The sequence below is a fragment of the Poecilia latipinna genome, unplaced genomic scaffold (genome assembly GCF_001443285.1).
Source record: "Poecilia latipinna isolate Pla-1442-1.1 unplaced genomic scaffold, P_latipinna-1.0 Scaffold139, whole genome shotgun sequence".
Classification (NCBI taxonomy): Eukaryota; Metazoa; Chordata; class Actinopteri; order Cyprinodontiformes; family Poeciliidae; genus Poecilia; species Poecilia latipinna.
The window spans coordinates 276,809-301,364 of record NW_015112755.1 but is presented as its reverse complement, the minus strand read 5'-3'; the positions used below and the strand labels follow the sequence as shown (position 1 = coordinate 301,364).

The following is a 24,556-nucleotide window of genomic DNA, read 5'->3' as shown; positions in this document are numbered from 1 at the left end:
AGTCGAGCCTATCACTCATAAGTGCTGATGTTGCCTTCCTCACAGCAAAGCCACAGAGTCCCCAGAGGTAAGTATCGCTGCTAACTGTCATCCTTGTACTTTGATTACTGCGCTGGGAGGAGAGTGATGACCGTGGCTTCTTCCAGTCCTGCTCAGACTCAGGAAGCCTTATGAGATCACAGTCTTTCAGTTTGGTTTATCGTTTTGATTAGTAAAAAGTTTTCTACAAGGATACCCAACTGCTTGAGTCACTGAGTTTGTAGCAATCCCTCATCCTGAGCAAGGTTTTGGTGAGAGATCCCAAAGGACTTTTGATGTGAGCCTGTCCAAGAAACGATCTACAGCTCAGCGGTTAATCACAGGATCAACTGAACTTTCTATGGAAGAAATACAAAGTAACTGGCAGCAATACATCTTTCTAGTGGAGGGTGACAGCTAAACACAAACTCCCTGGATCAGGCATACCTTTTTTTGGAATAAAAGACCAAAAAGAAAAAGAAACTGAGGGAGAACAAAAAGCAAAAGGCAACAAAAATGACAAATAAAAGGAGAATCCTTTCGGAGCCAGCTAAGAAGAAATCTCAAAACAGACAATGTAAATCTCTGCCAAGAAATCCAGCACTGGAAGTAAACGGAGACATGACGCCGCAGAATTACAGTCACATTGATTTTCTTTTTAAAGAAAATGCTAAACATTATATCCTCATAAACATCCTGCACCCAATACGTTTCTCTTAACACACATTGAAAAATGAAAGAGTTCATTTAGGGTTCAAGTTGTTGAATCTTCCATAATCCTTTGCATTCATTAACAACCATTAAAAAGCCTTGAAGGGTTTTGCCTAAAAACTTTTCCTCATCTCACAAACCTCAGTTTGCCCTTGAACTACTTCTCCCTCCACCAAACCTGACGACTGATGTTCAGAGACATTTCTGAATGATTACCTAATAACACTTTTTCACCTATATATAACCCCTCTCTGCCTTCGGGGCATGAATTATTTTGAATCTGAGTGTGCAAGGTGGCTGTTTTTAACAGAGCAAGCTTTAAGAAGTCAGAGTGTTTTACTTTCATTGTCCCAATAACGTGGAATGTATCCATGCGAATTGTCAGTTAAAGAAATGATAAATATGTATATATATCTTCAGCTCGAGCAAATACTGAAAACATATAATTATTTAAATTGTGTTTTAAATTTTGAAAAGAACGTGAACAAATACCCTTGAGCAACAACTGCTGGGAAGTACTTAAGAAAAATGTCTTCAGGGACGGCGCATTAAGAAGTTTTTACCGCCGCGGTTGCTGGAGGGAAAGGCAAATTCAAAAATGTAAATGTGCTTCAGTGTACTATTTCATGTAAAGAGAGATTCTTCCCTTTGGGGGGCGATATAAGTGAGATTAAATAGCAGAATTAAGTAGCAGCAGAGTTATAGGAACATACTGGAATACCCTGTGTCCTTTTGCACTTGAGACTGAAGCAGCTCATACTGATGTATCATGATGATGCTTAGAGCTGCTGCTGGTTTGACGTGTGAATAACGGTGAGAAGAACGAGACAATGATGTTATGATGAATGTGTAATATGTTGTGCATAGCAGAATCTTTAAAGCAGCTGTAACTCAATTTATACCGACAAAGTAACATAAATGCTGTTTTCCTTTAAATAAATTTGCCTCGTATTTTAAGCTTACACTTGTTTATTAGTTTAGTTTGATCAAAATGTGAAGAAACTAACCCTTGACTTCCAATTTCTATGATCCTGAATGATATGGAACAGAGGCACATTTATTTTATTCACTCTTTAAAATAGAAACGGAAAGAGAACATATCACTGGAGATCTGTTTGGCTAAAGTTGCCCATGTCTGCTTCAAATCAATCCATCTATTGTCTATATTGATGCCGTGGGGTGATGCCTATCTGGAGCCGTCATTGGATTAAAAACATTGTAGACCATCAATAGATTGCCACTGCCAGTCTACTGCGGGGCAACACAGAGACAGACAATCATAAACATAAGCACACACACAACCTCAGACCTAAGGCTAGCCCAGAGCCAATGGATATAAAAGGCATATTTTCGGTCTGCGGGAGGAAGTCGGAGTACTGAGAGGATCCACTCATGCACAAAAAACATGCAAACCCCATTCAGAATGTCTCTGGCTGGGAATTAAACCTACGACCTTCCTGCTGCAAGGCAACAGAGCTAATAACTGTGGCAAGTTTTATACGACTGGAACTGAGACAAACCAGCCAGGATTGAGTTTATCTTGACACCGCAAAGAAGAATGGTGAGGGAGGAAGGCAATAAACAAACCCCACAGCTCACTGCTGCAGAACCTTGTGGCAAGGACTTACCAGGGGTCTCAGGAAAAAAAAATATCTAGATATATATATAAGAAAAATTAACAAAAAATGCCAAAAATAGTACCATTATATTGTACTATTGTGCAAGTTATAGGCTAGTGGGTTGTTTACTTTTGTCACACACCAATGTAAACATTTCAATTAGAAAAACACTGCTGGAACTTTAACTAAGCCAGGAACTTTGGTTAAACATAAGGTAGAGCTTTCCAGAACCTCTCTGTGTGGTTCTGGATTTAAAACAGATCTTGGATAAGTATCTGTACTTGGTGCTACATAAAGATCTGTGATACCGTAGGTCAGTTTCCCATACAAAGCTCTTGTGAACCTTGTTCAAGTATATGAAACTAATAACTCATGGTATCAGTAAATACAAATCTGGTGGCGTCCTTCAACAGGATAATGATTCAAAATATATGGCCAAATTAACGGGAACATTTTCCAGGTACACAAACTCACCCTTATTCCTGGACCACATCAGTCTTCAGAAATACCCAAGATCCTCTCTCTGTATTACGCAGTGCTATGTTGAAAAACACTGGCTTTTAATCTGTGTTAGCAGCAGGGGGAGATTGCTTCGTCACTGAATAAATGCAATTAGTATAAGATTATGTAAAGATCATTTTTACACGTCTTTAAAAAGAGGGTGCAAGTAAAGGTGGAGACTTCTACATGTGGTTAATTCTATGATCTGTAATAACATTATTAGCTGTAGCAGTGGCCTCAAGTGACTGTGCTCACACAACATGTCATGCCTGCCTTTCGGTGGGTGGGGATCTAAATGGCATGTGTGTGCTTGAAAAGTGACAGGGGCAGCTGGGGAATGAAACCCAGTAAGAAAGGATCTGGGACATGCAGATCACAGGGTCTGTAGTACAGCGCTCTGCCGCATCAGCTTGGTGAAGAAAAACTCAGCCAGGAATCAATGTGAGCGTTACGAGCAACCAGGCGGTACAGTGAAACTGCTGCTGACAACGTTCAAGAGCCCTGGAGATCAGTCAGCTGCAATTGTCCTTAGCAGACCTCTCATTGCTTCAGGAGTTGGTGATTGAGTTAATTGCATGCTGTTATAAGTGACGGAAACATTATCGCTACGAAGGTGATGGGTGGGAAGCAGTCCCGCAGCCTGTCCAGCTCAGAGTTGAACGAGGTGAGTGTGGGCCAAAGGAGGAAGGGTACAGTTAGAGACGACCAACCCAGCCTGTCCTGGGCAGCGGAGAGGATCCGAAAACAAACCAGCATACACTTTGGTTTCAGTACTCTAAGTTTAGCCATGCGGGGATTGGATGAAGCCCCCGCCGAGCTGTGGGAGCTCCAGGACCTTCAGAAGCTCAACTTGTCCATGAACTGTCTGTGCTCCTTGCCTCCTGCTCTGGGTTCTCTGGACAATCTGGTGATTCTCAACTTGTTGGGAAACAACCTGTCCAGCCTGCCCCCTGAGATCGGCCTGCTGAAGAAGCTCCGCGTGCTGTTTGCCTGTCGCAACCGCCTGAGCGAGGTCCCTGAGGAGCTGGGCTCCTGCACACGCCTGGAGGTGCTGAGCTTGGCCAACAACCAGATCTCCAGCCTCCCCAGCAGCTTGGCTGCCATGCATCATCTGACCAAACTCAACCTCAGTCACAACCGCATTGTTCACATCCCCACCTGCGTCTACAGCATGAAAGGACTGGTTTTCCTGCACTTGGCCTGCAACCGCTTGGAGACCATAGCGGATCAGATCCAGGACCTGGTTAACCTGAAGATCCTGATCGTGGAGGGAAACAGCATACACACTCTTCCAAAGACTTTGTGTTTCTTGGATTCATTAGAGCTTCTGAATGTGGACTTTAACGAGCTGCAAAATGTGCCTGATGAGATGTACCAGCTGAGCAGACTCAGGCGGCTGGCCTGCCACCCACTCGATAAAGGACTTCATATAATTCACAACCCGCTTCTCAAGCCTATCCATGAGGTGCTGCAAGGTGGACTCAGTGCCCTGTATAACTACCTCAAGCCCACTTAAACAAGCACCACTGTTTGTGTGTGTGTGTGTGTGTGTGTGTGTGTGTGTATGTGTGTGCTGTTTGATGATTCCTTGCACCCTGATGGCCATGCACCATTTGACCAAACTCAGTCTGATGTTTCTACAGCAATGGTCTCAAACTCCATGTGTCCTACAACTTTTAGATGTGTCTCTGCTTCAGCACTCCTGGCTCCAATGTTAGCTCATTAGCACAGCTCTGTGGAGGCTAGTGAAGCAGTTTAGTCATGTTATTTCAGTGTGTAGGACATCTATGCAGGACTCTGGCCCTCAAGGATTGCCGTTTGAGGTCACTGGTCTACAGCATGCTAGGCCTGGTCTTCTTTCACTTGGGAGCAGTGGCTTGCAATCATTTGCAAGCCATTGCTAACCAGATTCAGGGCCTGGTTAATCTGAACATTCTGATCATAGAGAGGAATATTACATGCACACATAAAGATTCTGTGTTTCTTGGAGCTTTCAGGGCTCCGTAATGCAGCAACTGAGCAGACTCAATGAGTTGGCTTGCTTTCTAATGGATATATGATGCTACAGTTGGTGTCTGAGCTGGAGCTTCAAGGTTGATCCTAACTGTGTCACAGTTTTGTTTTGTTTTTTTTTTAAAATTAGGGCTGGATTTAATAATTCCACATCCTTCTGAATATAAAATAGTTTTTGTGAAGCACAAGACTAATATTGAACACATCATATTTTTGATAAATTGCATGTGAGGAAAGGATTTGGTGTGGCGGTACAAAAACATGGACTGTGTTCATGAAGGAGTTTACCACTGTAATATAACTGTAAGATAAGGCAATGCAAGGTTAAAAAAGTGCTCTCTACAGTTACCTTAGCCCCAAATGAGGAACTATTGCCAAGTGCTTGCAAATTTGTGTATTCAAAGCATGATTATTATGCTATAAGCCTAATATTGTTTAAAATTGTCCACTTTATCTCTATGACTCTGTAAAAATATACTGAATTTTGCCTGAATAGCAGTATAGTTCTTCAAATTTGCATATCCAGTTTTGTTATTCAATGGGGTCGAGAGAAGCTGTTCAGCTGGCGTTAAAAATTCACAAGTCTGCATTTGTGCGCTGATTGCTCATCGGCTGATCCTGGTGTGGCAGTGTGAGTCTGACAGGGGTAAGTTTAACTACAGAGCAACTCTCCTCATTGTATTCAGGTCAGAGGGATCAGGTGTGTAAAGTCAGTGGAAAGAACAGCAGAGCAGGGCAGGGGTGTTGAAGATTCCTCAACAGATTAAAAAGAAACACACACACACACACACACACACACAACATGGAAACGATTAAATATTGTTCCATTCATCAGATCAAAGCATCAAAGGATGATCCGTGTTGCACCACCAAGTAGCTGACAATAAAGATAGGAATAAAATGTTTTCCAAACGCAGTAAAGGTAGATTAAGGTTCACAAAAGTTTAATTAAGCTAAATTAATACGCTTTTGATGTTTGTTTGAATTAAATTGCCAGTTTGGAGAGGAAATATCAACACAGGAGTTGAGTTAAACATTTGAAAATTACGTTCAGCTCTGAATGTAAACTTCATGGTCATTTCTGTTAAGCATTAAGCTACATTAATTATGTTATAAGTAGGTTATGTGTTTGTTAAAGAGGACATCTAATGCAAAATTCTCTAAAACTGAATGTCCACTGCATTGTTTCTTCTAAGGTTTAGGAAAAGCTACTTTTTTTTCTTCTAAAACTACTCAATTTCTATGCAACTAAAATACATTTTTACATATTCAGGCTTTGCTACAGGTCAAATCAAATTGCCCATTCTGAAAAAGCCCAACCAAAACCAGCAGGTGCAGTGTTCACATTCCAAAATGCGTGACTTGTTTTATGCTGCGTTGTACGTCTAATCTCTGAAAACATGAAGGATTTTACTCCTGTGAAAGCAATCTGTTCTTAAAAAATGTTTAGAAAATTAAACATTTCTAAATTTGTTGAGGAAAAACATGCTTTGACATAATGTAAAGCTTATTACGAGTTGAAGAAATAGTTTTTAGTTGTTTTTTTTTTTTTTGCTTTGAGTTATCTCAGTCTAAAGACAAAATTAGTTGTAACTGCTCAGTGGTGATATGAAAATATATGCATTTCAACCCCCAAAATCCCTTTTTCTCATTTAACTGTGTGTTTGCAAAAAATTGGAAAGGTTTTAGATTATAAAATTATCTTTTGAAGAATTTCAATTTAGTGTCAAATTATAGTGGTTAAGCCCCACGATGACAGAAATCCACTTTGGAAGTGGTTCCTCTCTGGCTTAGCATTAGTTTGAAAGTTTAGAGAGGACTACTTTCTCACTTCAAACTTAATGTCTGGGGTTCAAACTTGTCAATTCAACTTCAAAATCTTGAGTAACAGAGTTATGTTCACGTGCCTCTATTATGATACGTCTATGTGTGATATTAAATTAGTCATTTTAAGTGGAAATAAATGGGATTTTTAAATTAAATTTTCCAAAAACATTACAAAAAGTATGTTCTTTCTTTGATATTGTTTATATGTATTACTTGAATTTCTCAGTGTTCATCTGAAACATCCAGAAATGTTAGATAAGCCAACATCGCTCACAGGTTGCCATATTTGTTGACACATGTTAACCTAAATGACTTTAAATACTAAATTCTGCCTTATTATTCTAAAATGAAATACAGTAAAGTCAGTCAGTGAAGTGATTAAAGATTTTTGGATTTAACGGAAATCAACAAAATCCTGATAATCAGCAACCTGATGCTGTACTTTTCTACGCATTTTCAGAATATGGATTGCATATTGTAGTAATCTGGTTGAACTGTGTGTTTTCAGCATTAAAAATTGCACAAATGCTTCTGGTTTGAAAATATGTTAATCTAAAAATGTCGACCTGTTGTGCTATTAAAAATGTTTTTAATTTCATTTCATTAATGATTATGGGAATGTGAATCATGTGAGTGTGATTTCAGGTTCCTCCGGTAAAGCAGCCGTTTTGATGTAATGAGTAAGAAAAAGTGTCCTCATTAGTACTAATCAGCAGTATCTGTTGCAGCTCAGCCATTTTATCTGTGATCGAGATTTATAAGCCTATGTTTCTACAACTAGTCCTAAAACTACATTTCTAATTTCATTTGAAGTGAGACCGAGGAACGGCAGAAAAGCGACCTCTCTTGGTAAATTATTGTTACTGCATCACAGGGCCGCATGGACGCACACACACAGTCCATGCATTCATGATAGATGACGCCCTCTTGAATAAGTCTTTGTCCCAGATAGTGATCATGGGATATGCTGTCAAAGAAAGCACATATAGAAGTGTTGCATCGGCGTGAGCCGAATGACCCGATTTCAGGTTCTGTGTGGGGCTCTAAGGGAACCTGGAGAGAAAAGTCTGATAAACATATATTCCGAGAAATAAGATATATATAAACATGACTATGGCTGTAAAATCTTAATCTCTAGATATTTATATGCATATTTTGTGTTAAAGCCCATTGTTAGCCATGAATAAGTCACCCAGTTATTATTTTGAAAATAAACAATAAATAATGTCAGGAAAAACTATGGGAATGTTGAAAAAACAAAAAACTAAATAAAAGCACAGATAAAGCATTTGTGCAGAAAAATATTAAAAATTAAACAGAGATGTAATATTGTATGTTTCAAAGTTTCTAACACTTGAACATTTTTGTGTTAAATTACGTTGTGAATATAAACTACAAGGTGTTGTATTATGATTTGTTGTAATAAATGAATACACAGTTATGCATACTTGCGAGATTGAAGATACAAAATACTTTTTCTATGTTTTGTACAAATAATCATAAATAATATTATTGTATGACTGATATAATAATAAAATCTGAAAAGTGTGGCATGCATTTGTATTTAAGCAATTTGACTCAATTTGCTATAATAACAGCTTCACGTTTTTCGGGATGTACACTGGTTTTGAATATATATCATCTTTGAATATTACATGGAGAGTGTCTGTGAACATGAATTTTCAGTTAGATATACACATTAATATAATTTACACAAACATTCCATTGCAGGTCTGTTTGCATCTTTACGTTTGTTCCTGGAAGGTAAACCTCCAAAACCACCTTCAGGTCCTTTGCCATCTCTAACAGTTTTTTTTTCCAGAGTTGTGCTGCATTTGCTTCCTTACATGTTTCCATTAGCTTTAGTTTTGCTTTCCCTGCTAACGAAAAGTGTCCCCATATCATGATGCTGCCACTACCATGTTTTGCTGTAGGTTTGCAGTTATGGCATACACTGTCACTTTCAGATTGTGAAATGAACTGAACTCTGTGAACTCTGTGAGATGATCAAAGCTTTAGATATTGTTTTGTAACCTAACAAAGTTTTCCTCCTGATCTGTCTCTGGTGTGTTCTTGGGCTTCATGATGCTCATTGTTCAGAAATTTGTTCACACAAACCTCTGAGGCCTTCACAGCAAAGCTGGACTACAACTAAAGTTTACACTCAGTTTACTGAATTTCATTTAAAGGTATCAAAGTCAGGAGGGATGGATAAAAACTGCATGTCAAACTATTCAGATTTCTATTTGAGCAGGTTTTAAAAGGTTTTTATCAGTTCCCTTCTACTTGGCCATCATTGCATACCGTCTCAATAAAATACATTAAAGCAAATATAAAAATTGTGAAAAGTCTCAATTTTAGGTTTAGGTTTATTTATAAGTGAATAAATAAACCTTAATTGTGATGGAACGGGAAACAGAAAGGGACTTTTCTGAGAAATTATCGCTGTAAATGATAGAAAATACAGAAATGTTGCTTATTTTTACAAACACATTAGCTAATTTAGTGCACTATACAGCCTTGCTCCTCTTCACTTTCCAAATCCTGGCTACTACTATAGCCATAACAATTTTCCCTTTTGAGATTAACTCCCTTCTTAATCCACTTCCTGGATCCACTTATGGAAAGTCTCTCTTGTGCATTTTCTAATAAAGTACACAACACACTATGTCAGGAAAGCATTGCGCTCCTTTACAGTTTACCCGTCTGCCTGTGGGCATTACAGCACGTGAACCTGATGGTCAGCTGGGATCAACAATGGGCTTTATCGGATTTACTGATCCTATTTAATAGTTACGCGCTTCACCAATTCCATTTATAGTAGGACACTGTTTAATTTCTAAGCGAGTAGCGAGCGCCGACTGGCTCCTGTGCAGTTCATTCAAAGCTATTTTGCATTCTTAATCCAAAGCTTAGAAAACAGTTTAGCCTCGGTGGCAGCCAGTGATTTCTTAAAATGAGGGACAGCTAATCAATCTCATTTTGAGCCTCCGACAATCAAGGCAGGGGATAATCACAATGGAATTAAACGCCAAACCCCCTGCTGTAAGGCAGCCACATGAGGAGAGACTTAATAAGTTTTTTCTTTGGAGTGCAGTTAAATTTCTGTGACTTATTCAGTCACACTGACGCTCCTTACACAGGGTGAGAGGGTTTCTTATTGACAAAGAATCAGACTCCCAGTTATATCAATTACAATTTGTTATTTAGTTAATCATTTTCATAACAAACTAATGGAAACAGTCGCCACAGGAAGAAACATGAAGGAGTAAAAAGTAATTTGCCGCAGACTAACAGGCTCCTCCGCTGTTGGTGGTTACTGTTGCGGCATGAAACAAAGTTCAGACATTTGTGTTTGCAGACTGCAGTTATGACAAACGTAATTTGGCAAATATGTTCATGCTAAGTTTTTTTTTATTTTTGAAAGAAGCTTTTCAGGATTCCAGTTCTGTTTTTCATGTTACTTACACGTTTTTAAGCCATTAGTACTTTTTCTTTTCAATATGTTTTTATTAAGGTGTGCTGTGTGAACATAAATCTATATAAAGCCAACATCATCAAAGTATTTGTATGAGCTGTAAACATTCCTATTTTGATGTCTAATTTGATAATCATGTGCATTAGTACTGAGGAAATAATACTTAATTCTTCAAAAGTGAATATCCTGCAAAAGACACATATGAATCATAAGACTGATTCCCCTAATCAGAAGTCATTCAGCTCTTTTGAGACCTTAAAATGATCCATTTATTTGTTTCAGGTGTCGAATCTGAAAGTTGCAGGACAGTTGCACCTGGAAAGCAATGCTGTTTTGCTATATGTACGCAACATAAATTTGCTAGCGTGGATGTAGGTCAGGGTTTGCTTTGGGTCGTGGGGTCAGGCTTTGCCTCAGTTCTTTTTGTGTCTTATTTCCAGGTTATCCCAGATGGTGGATAGATGGACTGGCTGCAATGATATGGTAGAGGTTCAGTCCAGTTGTGGTGACGAAGGGGTTTAGCCAAAAATCAGTGCTCTTTATTTACCACTTTGACACCTGAACCATGAGCAAAACAATGCAATCATGTGTACATGAAATGAAATTTGGCTGGGTTCAGTCTTGAAGAGGATCTGATATTTTCTTCCACCTGGTGGAGCTCAGAGTAAAGTCATTGCTCGTTGTGAGCTCCGGTTTTATGACGAAATACTTTATTATGTCTAAGTTATTATTTGTGTTTCTTATACTCTAGATTAAGTCAAAGAAATCTCAAGCTGCATTGAAATCCCATTTGTTTTAAGATCTTTTCAAACCACACATTAGCCACATTAGCACTGAAACCCAAAGGCCTTGAAAGACCATTGAAAGGTCTATAGGAATATTTCTCAAGACCGTTATAACGACAACACCTGGTCCCTTTAAAGTATAGTACATAAAGGAATGAAAGGTGGCTTAAGATTTTCCATAGCACCATAGATCATAGAAAAAGCTGAAAGGGAGATGCATATGGTGAATTAGAAAATTATTTTTCACATTATGTCACCTCACCACTACAAACTTCATTTTCTTAGAGTGGATATTTTTTACCTATGGATTTGTATTCTCCCCTACTGAGTCAGTTCTCTGCAGGACCATCTTTTACTCATATGCAGAGCTGCAGGTACTTTGGTGATATTTCTCTTCCAGCATTCCATATCTAGATCATAAAATCTTTGCATAGAGTTATTTGCAAAGAGCTTAAGCTCAGTCAAATTGGAGTGACAGGATCATCACCTGTCATGTCTTCTCCCAGATTTTAAGTTTGAACTTTGACTGGGTATTTCTGAATGTGAATATTCCCAGACCTAATCCATGCAGAGCTGTACGTTTGTAGTTTTAGTCTTGTTAGCAGGCAAATTATTTTGCAGTCCTGAAAAGGTTTTCTGATCTTTAGATCCATCTTCTCAGAAACTACGGCCTACTTCTTTGTCTGTCATGAAAAGAGCATCTTCAAAACTGATGGTGTGTCATAGTAAAGTGCTTGTTTCCTGCTACATCTGGTGAGTCGCATGTAGTCTACGAAGCAAATGTTGGTCATTTCAATCGGAGTATCTTGTTCCACATGTTTTATTTCAAACTGCAGACAAGACTTCTTATGGCTCTGTTTAATCAACGCTTAAAACGTTGAAGTCACTCTTTAATAAAGGCCGGATTTTTGGAGCTCATGACAAATAGTTATCCTGCCGACAGATTCTTCCTTCTGAGTTGTAGATCTGCGCAGCTCCTCCAGAGCTACTGTGGGGCTCTCGGCTGTTTCTCTGACTAATGCTCACCTTGTCTGGCCTGTCAGTTAATAGGGAAGGCGATGAACTGGTAGGTTTGCCTTTGTGCTGTACTCAATCCACTTTCAGATGTTCAAGCACTGAAGAAAACTCAATGAGAAGTTCAAAGCTGGGCATGATGATGCCTGCTGTTTACTCATGTTCTCTAACAAACTTCAGAGGCCTTTACAGAACTGAGGTACTACACTTGGACTATATTTGCTAATCAAGCTACCTGAAGAGAACCTGATTAGCAAAGGGACAGTTATTAGTTGCACTGGATCTTATTTAGGGGTATCAGAGTAGAGGAGAAATGGATGTGCATGACTCACTTTTCAGATTTTTTTAAACCATGTATTTCTATTTTGCTTTGTTGGTCCATGACTTTGAACCACAATAAAATACGTAAATTTCTATGGCTGACAAAATAGCTTACGATGTATAGACACTATTGCAGGGCATCATAAAGGTAAAGCAAGCTAAAATGTGTATTTTTGTATAAAACAAACTTGACCAAATGATCTAAGCAATGACAAGAAGATGTTAGTGAGCAGAAACAGCTCCGAGACCCACCGTTTTTTTTTTTTTTTTTTGTTAGTAATAAATAACAGATTTGAGGCCTGGTGTTGACATAGGATGGTCTGTCACTGTTGTGGAGTTGTATCAGACAGCCACTGGAGTGAGGCAGGATATATTTGTTCAACATGACTTCAAATTGTGCTCATGGTCAACCGCTGAAACACAGCCTTCAATCTCACGCTCACAAACACACCGACGATTCTCTCCCTCCATAAGCCGACAACACACACAAACAACGACGCTGTCCGCTCATTCCAACCAATCCCTGAAGTTCATGCTCTCACCAACTCCCATGACAGCTCTGCTCGGTCTGGATTTCATGAATTCCTTGAAACAGAACCGCTGCTGCCAAGACAATACCTACACACCACAGTGAGGCGTTTCTTTGAAACGCCTCAGCCATTGTTTGCGTCCTCATGGTGGAAAACAGCAACAGGAGCCATATATCCTTGACAAGAGGAGGTCATTTTGGGACTAAATGATGACCTATGTCAATCTTCTTGAATTTTAATTAGCCATAAAATCTGCTGGTAGACGAGAAATTGCCGGGTATGTTTATGCATGCAAAAACAATAAGGGAATGTGACATTGTTTGACTTTGTCATTAGTTGCATCTCCTTCCCGCTGCACAGACAAACAACCTAATGTTATTTGCACTTGATGTTTTAAATAAGACTAATTTTGAGTTACATAATGTCCATAAGAGCTTTGAAAATCTCTGCTGTAATGAGGCAACCTTGTTTTTTTTTTCTGTTTGTTTTTTGTTTTTTCCAGGCCAATTAATGAAGTTCTTTTGAATGTCAGCCGGCATTTCCCTTTAATGGGATCAATGCATGAATTTGATCAAAAAGGACACACAAGGTGAACTGGGATTAAAAATCCATCTGCCAAACATTATAAAGCTACTTGTATAAAACTGGGACAGGAACATGTCTAGTTAGGAAAGAAAATTGTATTTTATTGCTAGCAAAAAATAGCATATGAAAAAAAAAGATTTTAATGTAACAACAACAATAATCAGTGGGTATTATTTATGAACTGTGTTTTAAATTATGATTTCTGACTTAGTTTAGCTATTGTGCAATAAACAACAAAAAGGTCTCAATGAGAAATGCAAAATAAATGTTTTATTAGGCTAATGTTGTGTGTACATTACAGGAAATCGCCTGGTTGTTATAACATCTTGAAATAGGGTTATATTAAGATAAAATCCAGAAGCAGAGATAAAAAATTAAAATTAAAATTAACAATTTAGTAGTTTAAGTCTCCTCTCTTCACAACAATGATTGCAACATCAAGTTATGGGTGTTTTTTTTGTGTGTGTGTGTTTTTTTTTGTTTTTTTTTTGCATCTTTTGCATCTATTCTGTTAGAGATTTGTGCTGTGTCTGTGGTAACTGAATTGTTGCATGATCCAGTGTCTGCTCAAGTACAAATAATCAACCCTCCTCCTCTGGGCCTTGAGGAGAGGTGTACGATTTCAGTCCTAAATGGGTCTGAGGATGAATCTCTGCTCCAACACAAATTGTTTTTTTTTTCTATACTGTTTAGAGTTGGCATGAGCCTGCTATTACAAACACTGACCTCTAGGGGCTTAATGAAAGAGAGCTCTGTCTCATTTGCTTCAGTTCTTTCTGTCTCCACTGCCACAGCTGATATATGTTGCAGCTTATCACTAAGAGAGCAAAAGTTCTGCCATCATAAAGTAGTGTGTTGGGAAACTGTTTTTTTTTTTTTAATTCCTTATATAGGTACGTTTGTGGGTGTTTTCCAGAGGTTGGTCATTCGTGGAGATTCTCAAGATTTTGTTTCAGTGTGTTTGTTTTAATTTAGCTGTGTTTGACTATCATTGTCATCCACATTCCAGTCCGCTAGGGGGCGGTGGTACAAAAAAAAAATACAAACGAAGAAGAACATTTAGGTGCATCGAAGCTAGGACGCATGCACTTAAAAGTTGCAGAATGATGGCGCTCAGAGGGTAGAGGTGGTCACCCCTCCCTTATGAGGACCAGAGCCCAGTTCTAATGCAGCGGAGCTTAACAATAAGGCTAATGCTAAGGTGAGAATTAGGTGTAGAAATATAATAACCCAAGTGTTAGCTACACATAAATTCAGTTAGCAAAAGAACTGAAGTCAGTTAAAAATGTGTGTGTTGTTTGTAAAAAAAAAACAAAAAAAAACGTACTTTTGCGAGAGCCTTTATTAAAAATAATTTATTGTTATTGTGCAGTTGTTGAAAACATAAACTCAACCACCTATAGTAGAAATTCAATGGGCTCTCCTTTGCGACTGCTCTGACCTCATCCAGGCATTAAAAAGATAATCCCACAAATCTTGACATTCTTCATCTTAAAATTTCTAACCATAAGTTTGAAGGTAACTAAATATAATTTGCCGTTAAACTCGCCACCTCTCTGCTCTCAATGCAACACCACTGACAACATTCTAGAAGTAAATGCCAAGATGATGGATGGAATGACATTTTTATTTTAAACCAGAACGGACTGGGATCATGTAAAGTTCATGCACCTAAAATACTGAAGAAAAGATAATGATGTGCTTCAATAAACTTAAATTGTTGCAGATGTTTTCCTGATCAGCATCAATTGGGAGCCCCAGTGAAGCAGGAGGAGTGGACGCCTCGGCGTGTCCCTCTCCCTCCCAGTCGGGACTCAGACGCTCCCTCTACCGGCCAGACGACGCGCAGACAGCCGCTGCTCCTCTCTTGGAGCTGAACACCGGACCACTCAAACCAGGCGTAATTCAGGAATCAGGACTCACTCACACATTCCTCCTCCAAAGAGTGCAAAGAAGCAGCCGTGTCCGCCACAGTCCTCTCCCCCTACCCCCTCCTCCCTCACCGCAGGACAGGGGACAAAGGACCGAGGAGCCACTTTAGATTTTTACACAGCTAAAGTACAGTTTTAGTTAGAAAAAGAAGAGTTTCCAGTTAACCCCGCGACTGGGGGGTTAACGCTACCACGGCGCTGCCGACATGGATAAAGTTATCAATTGGTTGTTTGCAGCGATGAGCCTCCTGTTGTCCGTCCAAGGGGAAGTTTTTAAAGGTAAGGATGATCACCCTAAGATGTTTGCAGGCAGCGATCTCCTTTAACGCCACGGTGGCACGGGTTAGAGATGCACTTCAGTCGAGTTTAATCACTTCTCTCTGATGCATTAGTCATTGTTGCGGTGTAGAAATCCTTGAAGTAACGCACTAACGTGTCATTTTGTATTCAAGCGTGGAGCCGGGTGTGTTGTTTTTCCCTCTCGCATTTCGGGGAATGTCACATTTGAACTCCTGCTTTCAGCTGCGCGGAGTTTGTTCTCACCTTTGCGGTCCCACGGCGCGCGCAGCGGACAGGTGCGCTCCGCGTGGGCGACTCTGCTGCCGTTTTACCGCCGCTGTTTGCGCGACAAGTTTGCAGTAGACTGAGGGGACTGTTTGAGCCTAACTTTATCTTGATCTGTCTAATGTGATTAACCTCAAGGGATTCACGCAGCAAACGAGCCGCCGGTGCGCTTCTGGTTCAGCTTAAAGCAGAACCTTCTGTCATTTTTCATTAGTGCATTTCAGACATAAAGTGCCCCTGTAGTAATGCATTACACTGAATTTAAAGCGCGGTTGATACGTTTTGAAATCTGTGAGAAAATCATTCCAAGTTTGCTTCTTTTTTTTTTTTTTCTTTTTTTTTTAAGTTTCAATGCAAAAAACAATTCAGCTTCTCCAAATTCAACAGAACATATGGTGTATTTTAAAAAGACATATCACCAAGTTTCATTTAATCTCTTAATTCTCCCTTTTCTGTCATCTTTAACCAGTGGGACTTCCAGAATAAAATGAACGACCAGATTGGGAGGTGGGGGGATTGGCACAACAAAACAAAAAGCAGAGGGGGAAAAAAAAAGTGTTTTATTTATTTCTCTTCATACATTAATCTACAACAGAAGCATAAAAAGAGGGTAGTAAGAAACGGAAACATGTACTTTTTAAATGAAAAACATGTAAATCGCTGTAGTTTGGTGCCCAAGCTGTTTTTAGCTGTAGTTAATTTGTCTGATCAACTTGATCAGAAGTTTATCAGGACTCTCGATGGTGTTTGCATTGCCACTTTCTCCTAACTTTTGATTTGGCCGGTTTTATTATAAACGTAACGCAAATAAGTTAGAGCCGAAGGTTCATTTGTAAAAAGAGTGACGATTTTTCACCAGATTGTGGCTTACTGGCATTCTTGTAACAATACTATTAAATTTAGTGACTGTATTTCTCTGAATGCATGTTTACAAGTCCCTAAATGGGGTCATTTCAGCTCTGCCACCTATGTCACATAATGTATGTGGTGGGAGAAAAAAAAAAAAAAGGAACATTAACCCATATTATCCAATCAATAAATGGATAAATGATGTCCAGACTGAGGCTGATCCCTGCAGCCAGGAGACATAGCTTCAAATTCACTCTAACAAATGAAGCTGGCTGTTCTTATTTCTGAATGTGTTTCATTGTTTTTTTGTTTTTTTTTCTGGTTTGAACTTGTGATGTGTGGTTTGGCTCGTTAGCAGGATGCTGTGTAGATTCAGCAGAAAGCCGATGCATTTCGTCAGGAGCCTGTTGGGGGCAGCATGCTACACTCATAATATTATACCCAGATGATGAAGGCAAAGCACTCAAGAGAGGCAGAGTTCAGATAGACTTTGGAAACAGATTGTGGCAGTGTGGTGCAAACTAAAATACTGATAAATATTCTCTGGAAAATGTTTAGGATAAACACACGGCTTACATCAACTGTTCCCAACACCTCAGGTCAATTTTTAGTGACTGAGAACTCTCTTGCCCTGAAGCTCAGAGTATTCCCAGTCCATTTTTTGCGTGGGGTTTATCAGTCTTGCCCGCTGGCAGCCTCGGGAACTGGAGATTTATTGGGAGCTGGCTGCTCGGCATTGGCTCCCAGTGGTGCCAAAACCATCGATAAATGTGCTCCTAATTGCACAGTATGTGTGTACGTGTGTGTGTGTAAATATGTAAACCAGGATGAAATCAATTCGGACGCATTTCGCTCTCTCCGGGTAGGTGACGGATTAGCCACACACGGATGGAGAGGTGGAGGCTAAGCGTGCAGCAGCCGGGGCGTTTGTTATGGAGAGCATGCGATAACGGCTCAAGTGATAATTAGATCACGGAGGTAACCAGAGCTCCTGTTCACAGTATCAGGAGCTTGTGGCGGTGGACGCCTCGAGTCGATCACAGACAACAGTCCTTTTGGAAAAGTCTTTTAATTTACTGGTGAGGAGTGAAGCCATGACACTCCATCAGTTTAATCTCCTGTCGTGTCACCTTGCTGATCTGTCTGCATTCGGTTTGGGTCAGTACAAGAGACCAAAGTGGAAAATAAACAGGTTTTTTTTGTATTTACACAAATAGAGAAATGCAAGTATTGTTTATTCTGCTGCTAAAGACATTGGTAATTAGTTATCAATCCTTGTATTGTTCATAAAGTAAAACAACACTGTCCACTGCTGATTAGCTGGCACAAAGAAGGCTTTTTCATCAAACAATATTTTCTTTTTGGAAAACACAGATAATCATGGCGTTAATACTAAAGTAGCTACCCATCGTTGGTAACCAACTTCAGACTCTATCAAAGCAGATGGTCAGGCTAAAAAAGCCAGCTAATATTGTTTTCAACCTTTTTAATCATTTCGCCTTCCAGTAAGGAGATATTGTTGATGATAAATAACACAAAGCCATTGAAAGAACTACTGTAAGTATATCTGCTATTTGATTGCATTGTCAGAGATGCAGCAAATACACTAAATATATTTTGTACAACATAGAAAGTAGTCATGGATCAGTCATCCTGTGTGTTTGATCTGTCTTTTCAAATGGGATGGCAGCTCATGATTCTTTTTGTTAAAAGGAAATCTTTCCCTTCTACTGTTGCCACATGCATTTGTAGTATAAGGAACGTCTGCAAAGTCAACGAAAGGAAGTCATCAGTTCATGAGTTGAAACACTTATCATATGGCGTAGTAAACTGAACTTGACTGCATTATATTATTAGTAGAATGAAAATGGTGTTTATTTACAGTAACTGAATTTAATTCTATACTTTTTTTGTATATAAATTAAATCAGTTGGTCCTTGTTGAGTGCCTTGAGAAGACAGTTGTGTATTTATGATGTATAAGTAAGCTATTTTGAATTTTGTTACGCTTGTGTTACTCTATAAAGCGACGAACGGCAATAAAAGTATAATATTCTGCTCAATAAGTGCCAATGTGGCCAAAATTATAAAAGTCTGTCAATCAAAATAACCCAAAAAAGTGGAAAAATCTGCACAAAGCATTACCAGCAGGAACAATAATGTCAGTTTTTCACATAAAGCAGTTGTCTTTAACATTTTTTGTGTAAATAACCACTGGCAAAATGATGATGCAGTGGTTAGAGTTCCTATTAAAATCACTTTAAACTAGTATTGGTGTGTTAAAAAAAATATTTTGCGGTTTCTAAACCTTGACATCAGTAACCAGCCCATGGATCATCTGCTTTTCTGTTCTTTTATACTTTGTTCAGAAACAAAGTATAAAAAAAACATCATTAAAAAAATCTTATTGTGTAAGGCGCTTGTTTTCTTTATTATAAACACAGCCTTTTTTTTTTCCAGCAGCCCTGGCCTTTGATATCTATACTTCGTCTTTCGACCGAGCACATTAAATTCCAGGGAGCTGCACACTTTGTTATGTTTACCACCTTCTCCAGCTAGCCATAAAACCTGCCTTGTTTTCTGATGGGGGCGAGCCGTGCGTTGAGAGTAATGCCCAAGCTGGAAGAGCAGAAGAGCTGCAGTTTGTCACCGTAGAGTGACTGCCGCTGATGGCGTCCTGGTTGACCGATCCTGATTGTCATCCACGCTGTGACTAAGGGAGTAAAACAGCACTTTGGCTGCTTGAGAAGATAAACAGCACTTCATTTGAAGTCTGGCAATAATTTAGATTGTTTTTCATTTGTGATTTTTTATTTTTTTTTATACATCTTTCTTCTTTCTCTCTCCCGGCTGACTCAGATTTAATAGAGACTTTCTTCCGAAAGGTGTCCTAAAAGGTGGCAGCTTCCTTTGTGTGAGCCACTGGAGAATGAAATTAAATATGCATGTGAATTTTTTTTATTTTCCTTATATGATGGCTTCAACTGGTGTTTGAGGAGAAACGCTGCGTGGTGATTGATGATAGCACAAAGCAGAAAGTGAGGTGTCTGCGTTCTTCTGTTACTTTGCTTTTCAGACACTTTTATTATGATGATAATGAATGCCGTGGAAACACGTGGATTTACTGAAGCCGTTCAAACACTGTACGCTCATGTGTGTATTTCCAGAAAAAGGTCTGCTGAGTTTGTCAGCTGAGCTGTCTTAAGACTGATTGTGGCTGGTAGACGTGAGGAGGGGGAGCATGGGAGAGTTGTCAATTATCAGGCTAAACTTTGAAAACTTACTGTTACATTTTTGTTTTGGAAGCCTGGAGTATATGGAGACGGTCTTATGTGTTTCACTTATGGGTTTGTGTCAAAAGGAAAAACTGGATTTTTTTTAATGACAACTAAAAACACGGTCTTTTATTATTCTTCAAAAAATAAAAAAATAAAAGAAGCCGTTTTTAAATTGTGGTTTTATTCATGAAGGCGGACAAACGCCATCCAAATTAGCCAGGCCTTATGTAAAAAGTAATTGCCCCCTAAACCTAACAACTGGTTGTTCCACCCAGCAACAATTGCCATCAAGCTGGCAGCTAGTCTTTGATATTGCTGTGGATAAATTTTAGCCTGCTCCTCTTTGAAGAAGTGTGTTAATTTAGCCACATTGGAGAGTTTTCAACCATTTCGTCCTGTTAAAGTCATGCAACAGCATCTCTATTGAAGTTTAGTCCAAACTTTGACAAGGCTACTCAAACATATTTATTTATTTTTAGCCATTTTTAATGGATTTGCTGGTGTGCTCTGGATCATTCTCCTGCTCTTGAGTTTTGGGTTAAATCTGTGGCTCAGATATCATCTTTCAGAATTTTCTGTGAGAGAGTTAAGTTTATGCATATTGTTTGTTCTAATTTTTTATACATAACTGTATGCTATAGTAATTTCGTAACCATTGGATACGTGTTTACATTACAAATTTCACATAGAGCTGTATTACGGAACAACAGCTACTGATGCAGCAGCTGCTTTACTTTGAGTTTTCTCATTTGAGAACCAAACCAGGAGTCTGCGACATAAATCACACATGAGATTTCACTGTTTTAATCATCAAAACAAAGCGTGTTATCCTGAAGAAAGGGCTCCCAGTTTGACACATTATCCTGCCTGGTTAAAATGGAAAAAGCCGACCTCTGTTCTCCAGAAGTTGCCACAAGGGGTTCTAGGAAATGCAGGAAATCAGTTACAGAAGGCAGAGAGGTCGTTGAAAAGAGTAAACAACACTTCATCATGCTGTAGAGCTGGAGCTGAATACAACATTGCAGGCCGATGAAACCCAGCAGTGAAGGAGTTAATAAAGGCAGATTTAGATTATTTTTTTTCCTCAGACCCAAGTGGTGTGGCATCCAGCCTTCATTCCCAGGTTTTACACATAAGCCTTGATGTTGAGCGTCCCGCTTGGCCTTTAATTTGAAGTTAGAAGGTTTAATGATTAAAATAAGAGATACACCAATCAAATAGTCAGAGACTAGAATCTACCGTTTTTGCATTTGTTCCTTAAATGCATCATATTTATCTCATTTTGAGTTTGTAAATGCATTAGTCAACAAAATGTACTTTAATGCACTTTACTGAGTTTAATTTTACAGAAATCTGATGAAAGTCAGTCATATGCTTTTTATCCTAAAGTGGGTTAATCTTGTTGTTCCATAAATTTATATTATCTTTTGTAGTATTTAAAAGTATTTGTTTAATATTTAAGAGTCTGAATCAGAACGTCTAACGTCAGAAAACTAGAAATTAGCATCTGCCTTATAAAGACTGATCAGTGCATCTCTAATACACAATAAATCAAATTCAGTGAACCTTTTGTCTGAAATGTTTTAGACTAATAATCAGCAGACACTCGACCTGCAGCCACTTGTAGCATTTTTCTGTTCGGGGAGGTTTGCCTTTTAGATTCAGTAAGTGAAGCACATGATGACTGACCTGTCTGGTCTGAAATATTCCACATTTCCCACAAAAACCTCAGGAGGAGCTTCTGTGTATTTAAGGTCATTGTCCTTCTGCAATGTCCCAAAACTGAACCTCTCAAAGGCTGTGATTTCCTTACTGTTCACCTAAAACAGACAAGGCGTTCATTCACCTTGACCTTTTTCACCTTCTGGCCCAGGACAACCATAAACTTTACTGTATTTTATTTGACAGACCAACATAAAGTTTCACATAATTGTAAAGTGGAAGAAATAAAAAAAGATTTTCAAAGTTCAAAATTTTAGATTTTTGGATTGAAAAAAATGGAATATCTCATGTTGTATTTTGTAGGGTTTTTTTCCCTGGCTTTTATCTTTTGTTTGGCAAAGGTTTGATTTCTATGCAGACATCTTCACTGCATTCTGTGACTCGATGTGGTGAGGCTACCAGAAAGCTGCTAGCTTTTTCGGATTAATTGCACATTTATTGCCAGTAGGATTCACTTCTGCTGCCAACAGGTGCAATCTGTACAAGAACACTTGTAAACTTGGCACTATGGGGCTAAGGATGCAGAGATCCTCATGCAGACTGAGAAGCACAAAGCTAATTGTCCAGAGCCACAAAGAAACCGTGGAAATTTCAGTTTTTGCTATGCTTGGCTGCAACACAGCAGGATCCCCCAGTCACCCACTATATTTATAGTTTTTTTCGATCTTCATTTTCATTCATGGTGGCATTAAAAAGACACCCTGACTGAGCTCCATCCATCTGACCATCAACTCTGACCTGTTTACTTCTCTCCTGATGAAAAGCATCCCCCAAAAGCACGACGCTATGTTCACTTTTGGTCTCACATGATCAGAGCTCCTGCTGCCACATACTTGCTGTGTCGGCTGCATTGTGTTGAGGTAAAACTTTTTGGCTTTCCTTTCAACAGCAGCAAAACATGTGAAAATAGTCAGACACAAACATGCGACTGTTTGCGCTGCAAGTATAAAATCTGCCTTTCATGAGTGCTTTCAAATGAGGTAAAGTGTTGGGAAGTCTACCAGTGCGGTTCACCATCTTCATATCCCCTGAGGGCCTCTCTACATTCAATCATTAGTTGTTGATTTGCAAGCGGATTTTATTTACATTCTTGAGAGGCGTTAATAGTTTGAAGTTCACTCTGGAGGAGGCTGATGTGGCAGCGTTATCTGCGGCGGAATGATAATGTGTGAGGCATGCCGGACAAACAGAGGATGAACTAATTACACACAGCCCTCTTTTCTTCAGATGAGAAGGATAAAAGCTAATGAATGGCATGCAGGCCAACACAGGGGATGGCTAATGAAGAGAGAGTGAGAGACAGAGCGTGAAGTGTTTGTGTGTGTGTGTGTGTTAGGCATGCTCGAACAATCCTGTGATCGCATCACCGTGTCTGAGATAAACAACAACTGTAATATGCAGCGGATCATGTTTACAGAGGCCTGCAGACGTCGGGAGGTGGCTTGGAGAATCCAAGGCACACTGGAAGTTTTCACTAATTAATGCTCCGAGGGACTCGATTGTTATTAATGGTGACGAGTTGGAGGAGGGGAGTCGGGGAGGAGTAGGCGAAGCTGTTTAAATCAGAACATCACCGTCTTCTGCTTTAATTGATCATTGAACCTCTGCTCTGCAGACCGCATTATGCTCCAGTTCACTTGTCTTTTAAAGAAAATAATAAAGTTGCAAGAATCGCATCTGTCTTGGAGAGAAATAACTGGCAGGCGCTCCAGAAAGTTAACACTCAGATTGAATTGACCTCAACCCTGCCAGATTCCCTCCCCCTCCCCATCTTCAGACCCTGCACTTCAATCAGCTGCATCTATGCAGGACTGTTTGGCCATAACCCAGGGGGGGGGGGGCTGATTTTAGAAGAGCACACTTTGCTATTTGATTCAGGTAAATGTATAGAGTTGACCTGAATTGTTGAAGCTTAATGTCATGTCCTGCAACTGTTTATAACACCATGTGCCAACTGAGAAGCAGCAGTTTTTTTTTTTTACTACAGTTCAATTTACAGGCATTAGTGCTCCAGTTGTCAGAATTTGAGAGATTCCAAAACAGACAAGAAACAAAGTCGCTGACATCTGCCTGTGTGGAAAGAGCTACAAGCAAATTTCTGAGGCTTTTTGACTCCAGTAAACCAAAGTGGGAGCCATTATCCACAAATGGAGAACACATGGAACAATGGCGACCTGTCTTAGGAGTGGTTGGCCTACGAAAATTAGCATTAGACTCATTCAGGAAGTCACAAAACAACCCAGAACAACATCAAAAGCACTTGTCTCAGTTAAGTTCAACAGTAAGAAAGAAATTGGGTAAAACAAACAAACAAACAAAAACATGGGAGACTTACACAGCAAAATCCAAACTGTGTCTCATGTTTGAGGTGAACTGCAAGACTTTTGACTGATTATTCTGTAGACTGAAGAGAGAAGTTGAGGAAATTATGAACTCTGCTTTCCTGTAGGAGAATCTCTTAACTGTTGGTTTAAAAAAAGGTGTGTTAGTGGTTTAATCAAATCCAGGTCTTAAGTGAGTTTGATATGTGGTGGTGTGAATGAAATCCCTCCAGTATGGCTAAATTAAAACGATTCTGCAAAGAAAAGCAGGTCAAAATTTCACCACAGCGACATAAAACAATCCAATGGTGACACAGACAGTTGTGAGATTGAAGGGAAAATTCATTTTTCACAAAGGTGTTCACCTTGATTCATTAAAACAGTCTTTTTTTGGGATTTACTTAAGTTATCTTTGTTTGATATTTCACTTTATCTGAGTATATAAAATATCTGAATTTGAAAAAAAAAAAAAGATGCAAAAATAGGAAAA

At 39.2% G+C, this 24,556-nt stretch overlaps 2 protein-coding genes across 3 annotated transcripts in view; both read left to right on the top strand.

The window, feature by feature from the left end:
• Positions 1-3,221: 3,221 nt before the first annotated feature.
• On the top strand, positions 3,222-9,640 carry LOC106945316 (leucine-rich repeat-containing protein 30-like). 2 transcript variants are annotated; one of them, XR_001424536.1, is made up of 2 exons: positions 3,222-5,971; positions 9,630-9,640. XR_001424536.1 is itself a non-coding variant. In XM_015028915.1 (1 exon), exon 1 carries the CDS (start codon positions 3,466-3,468, stop codon positions 4,363-4,365), a length of 900 nt encoding a protein of 299 aa, XP_014884401.1. In that variant the 5' UTR covers positions 3,222-3,465; the 3' UTR covers positions 4,366-7,216. The 2 variants fall into 2 exon arrangements, 1 of the variants encoding a protein (XP_014884401.1); XM_015028915.1 differs by lacking the exon at positions 9,630-9,640 and having other exon boundaries at positions 3,222-7,216.
• A 5,207-nt stretch (positions 9,641-14,847) lies between these two features.
• LOC106945315 (protein tyrosine phosphatase receptor type M) overlaps positions 14,848-24,556 on the top strand; it is a 216,781-nt gene continuing 207,072 nt past the window's right edge. Inside the window, exon 1 of the mRNA XM_015028913.1 lies at positions 14,848-15,612. Coding sequence (XP_014884399.1) covers positions 15,540-15,612 — 73 coding nt within the window. The 5' untranslated portion in view covers positions 14,848-15,539. The remainder of the gene's footprint in view (positions 15,613-24,556) is intronic.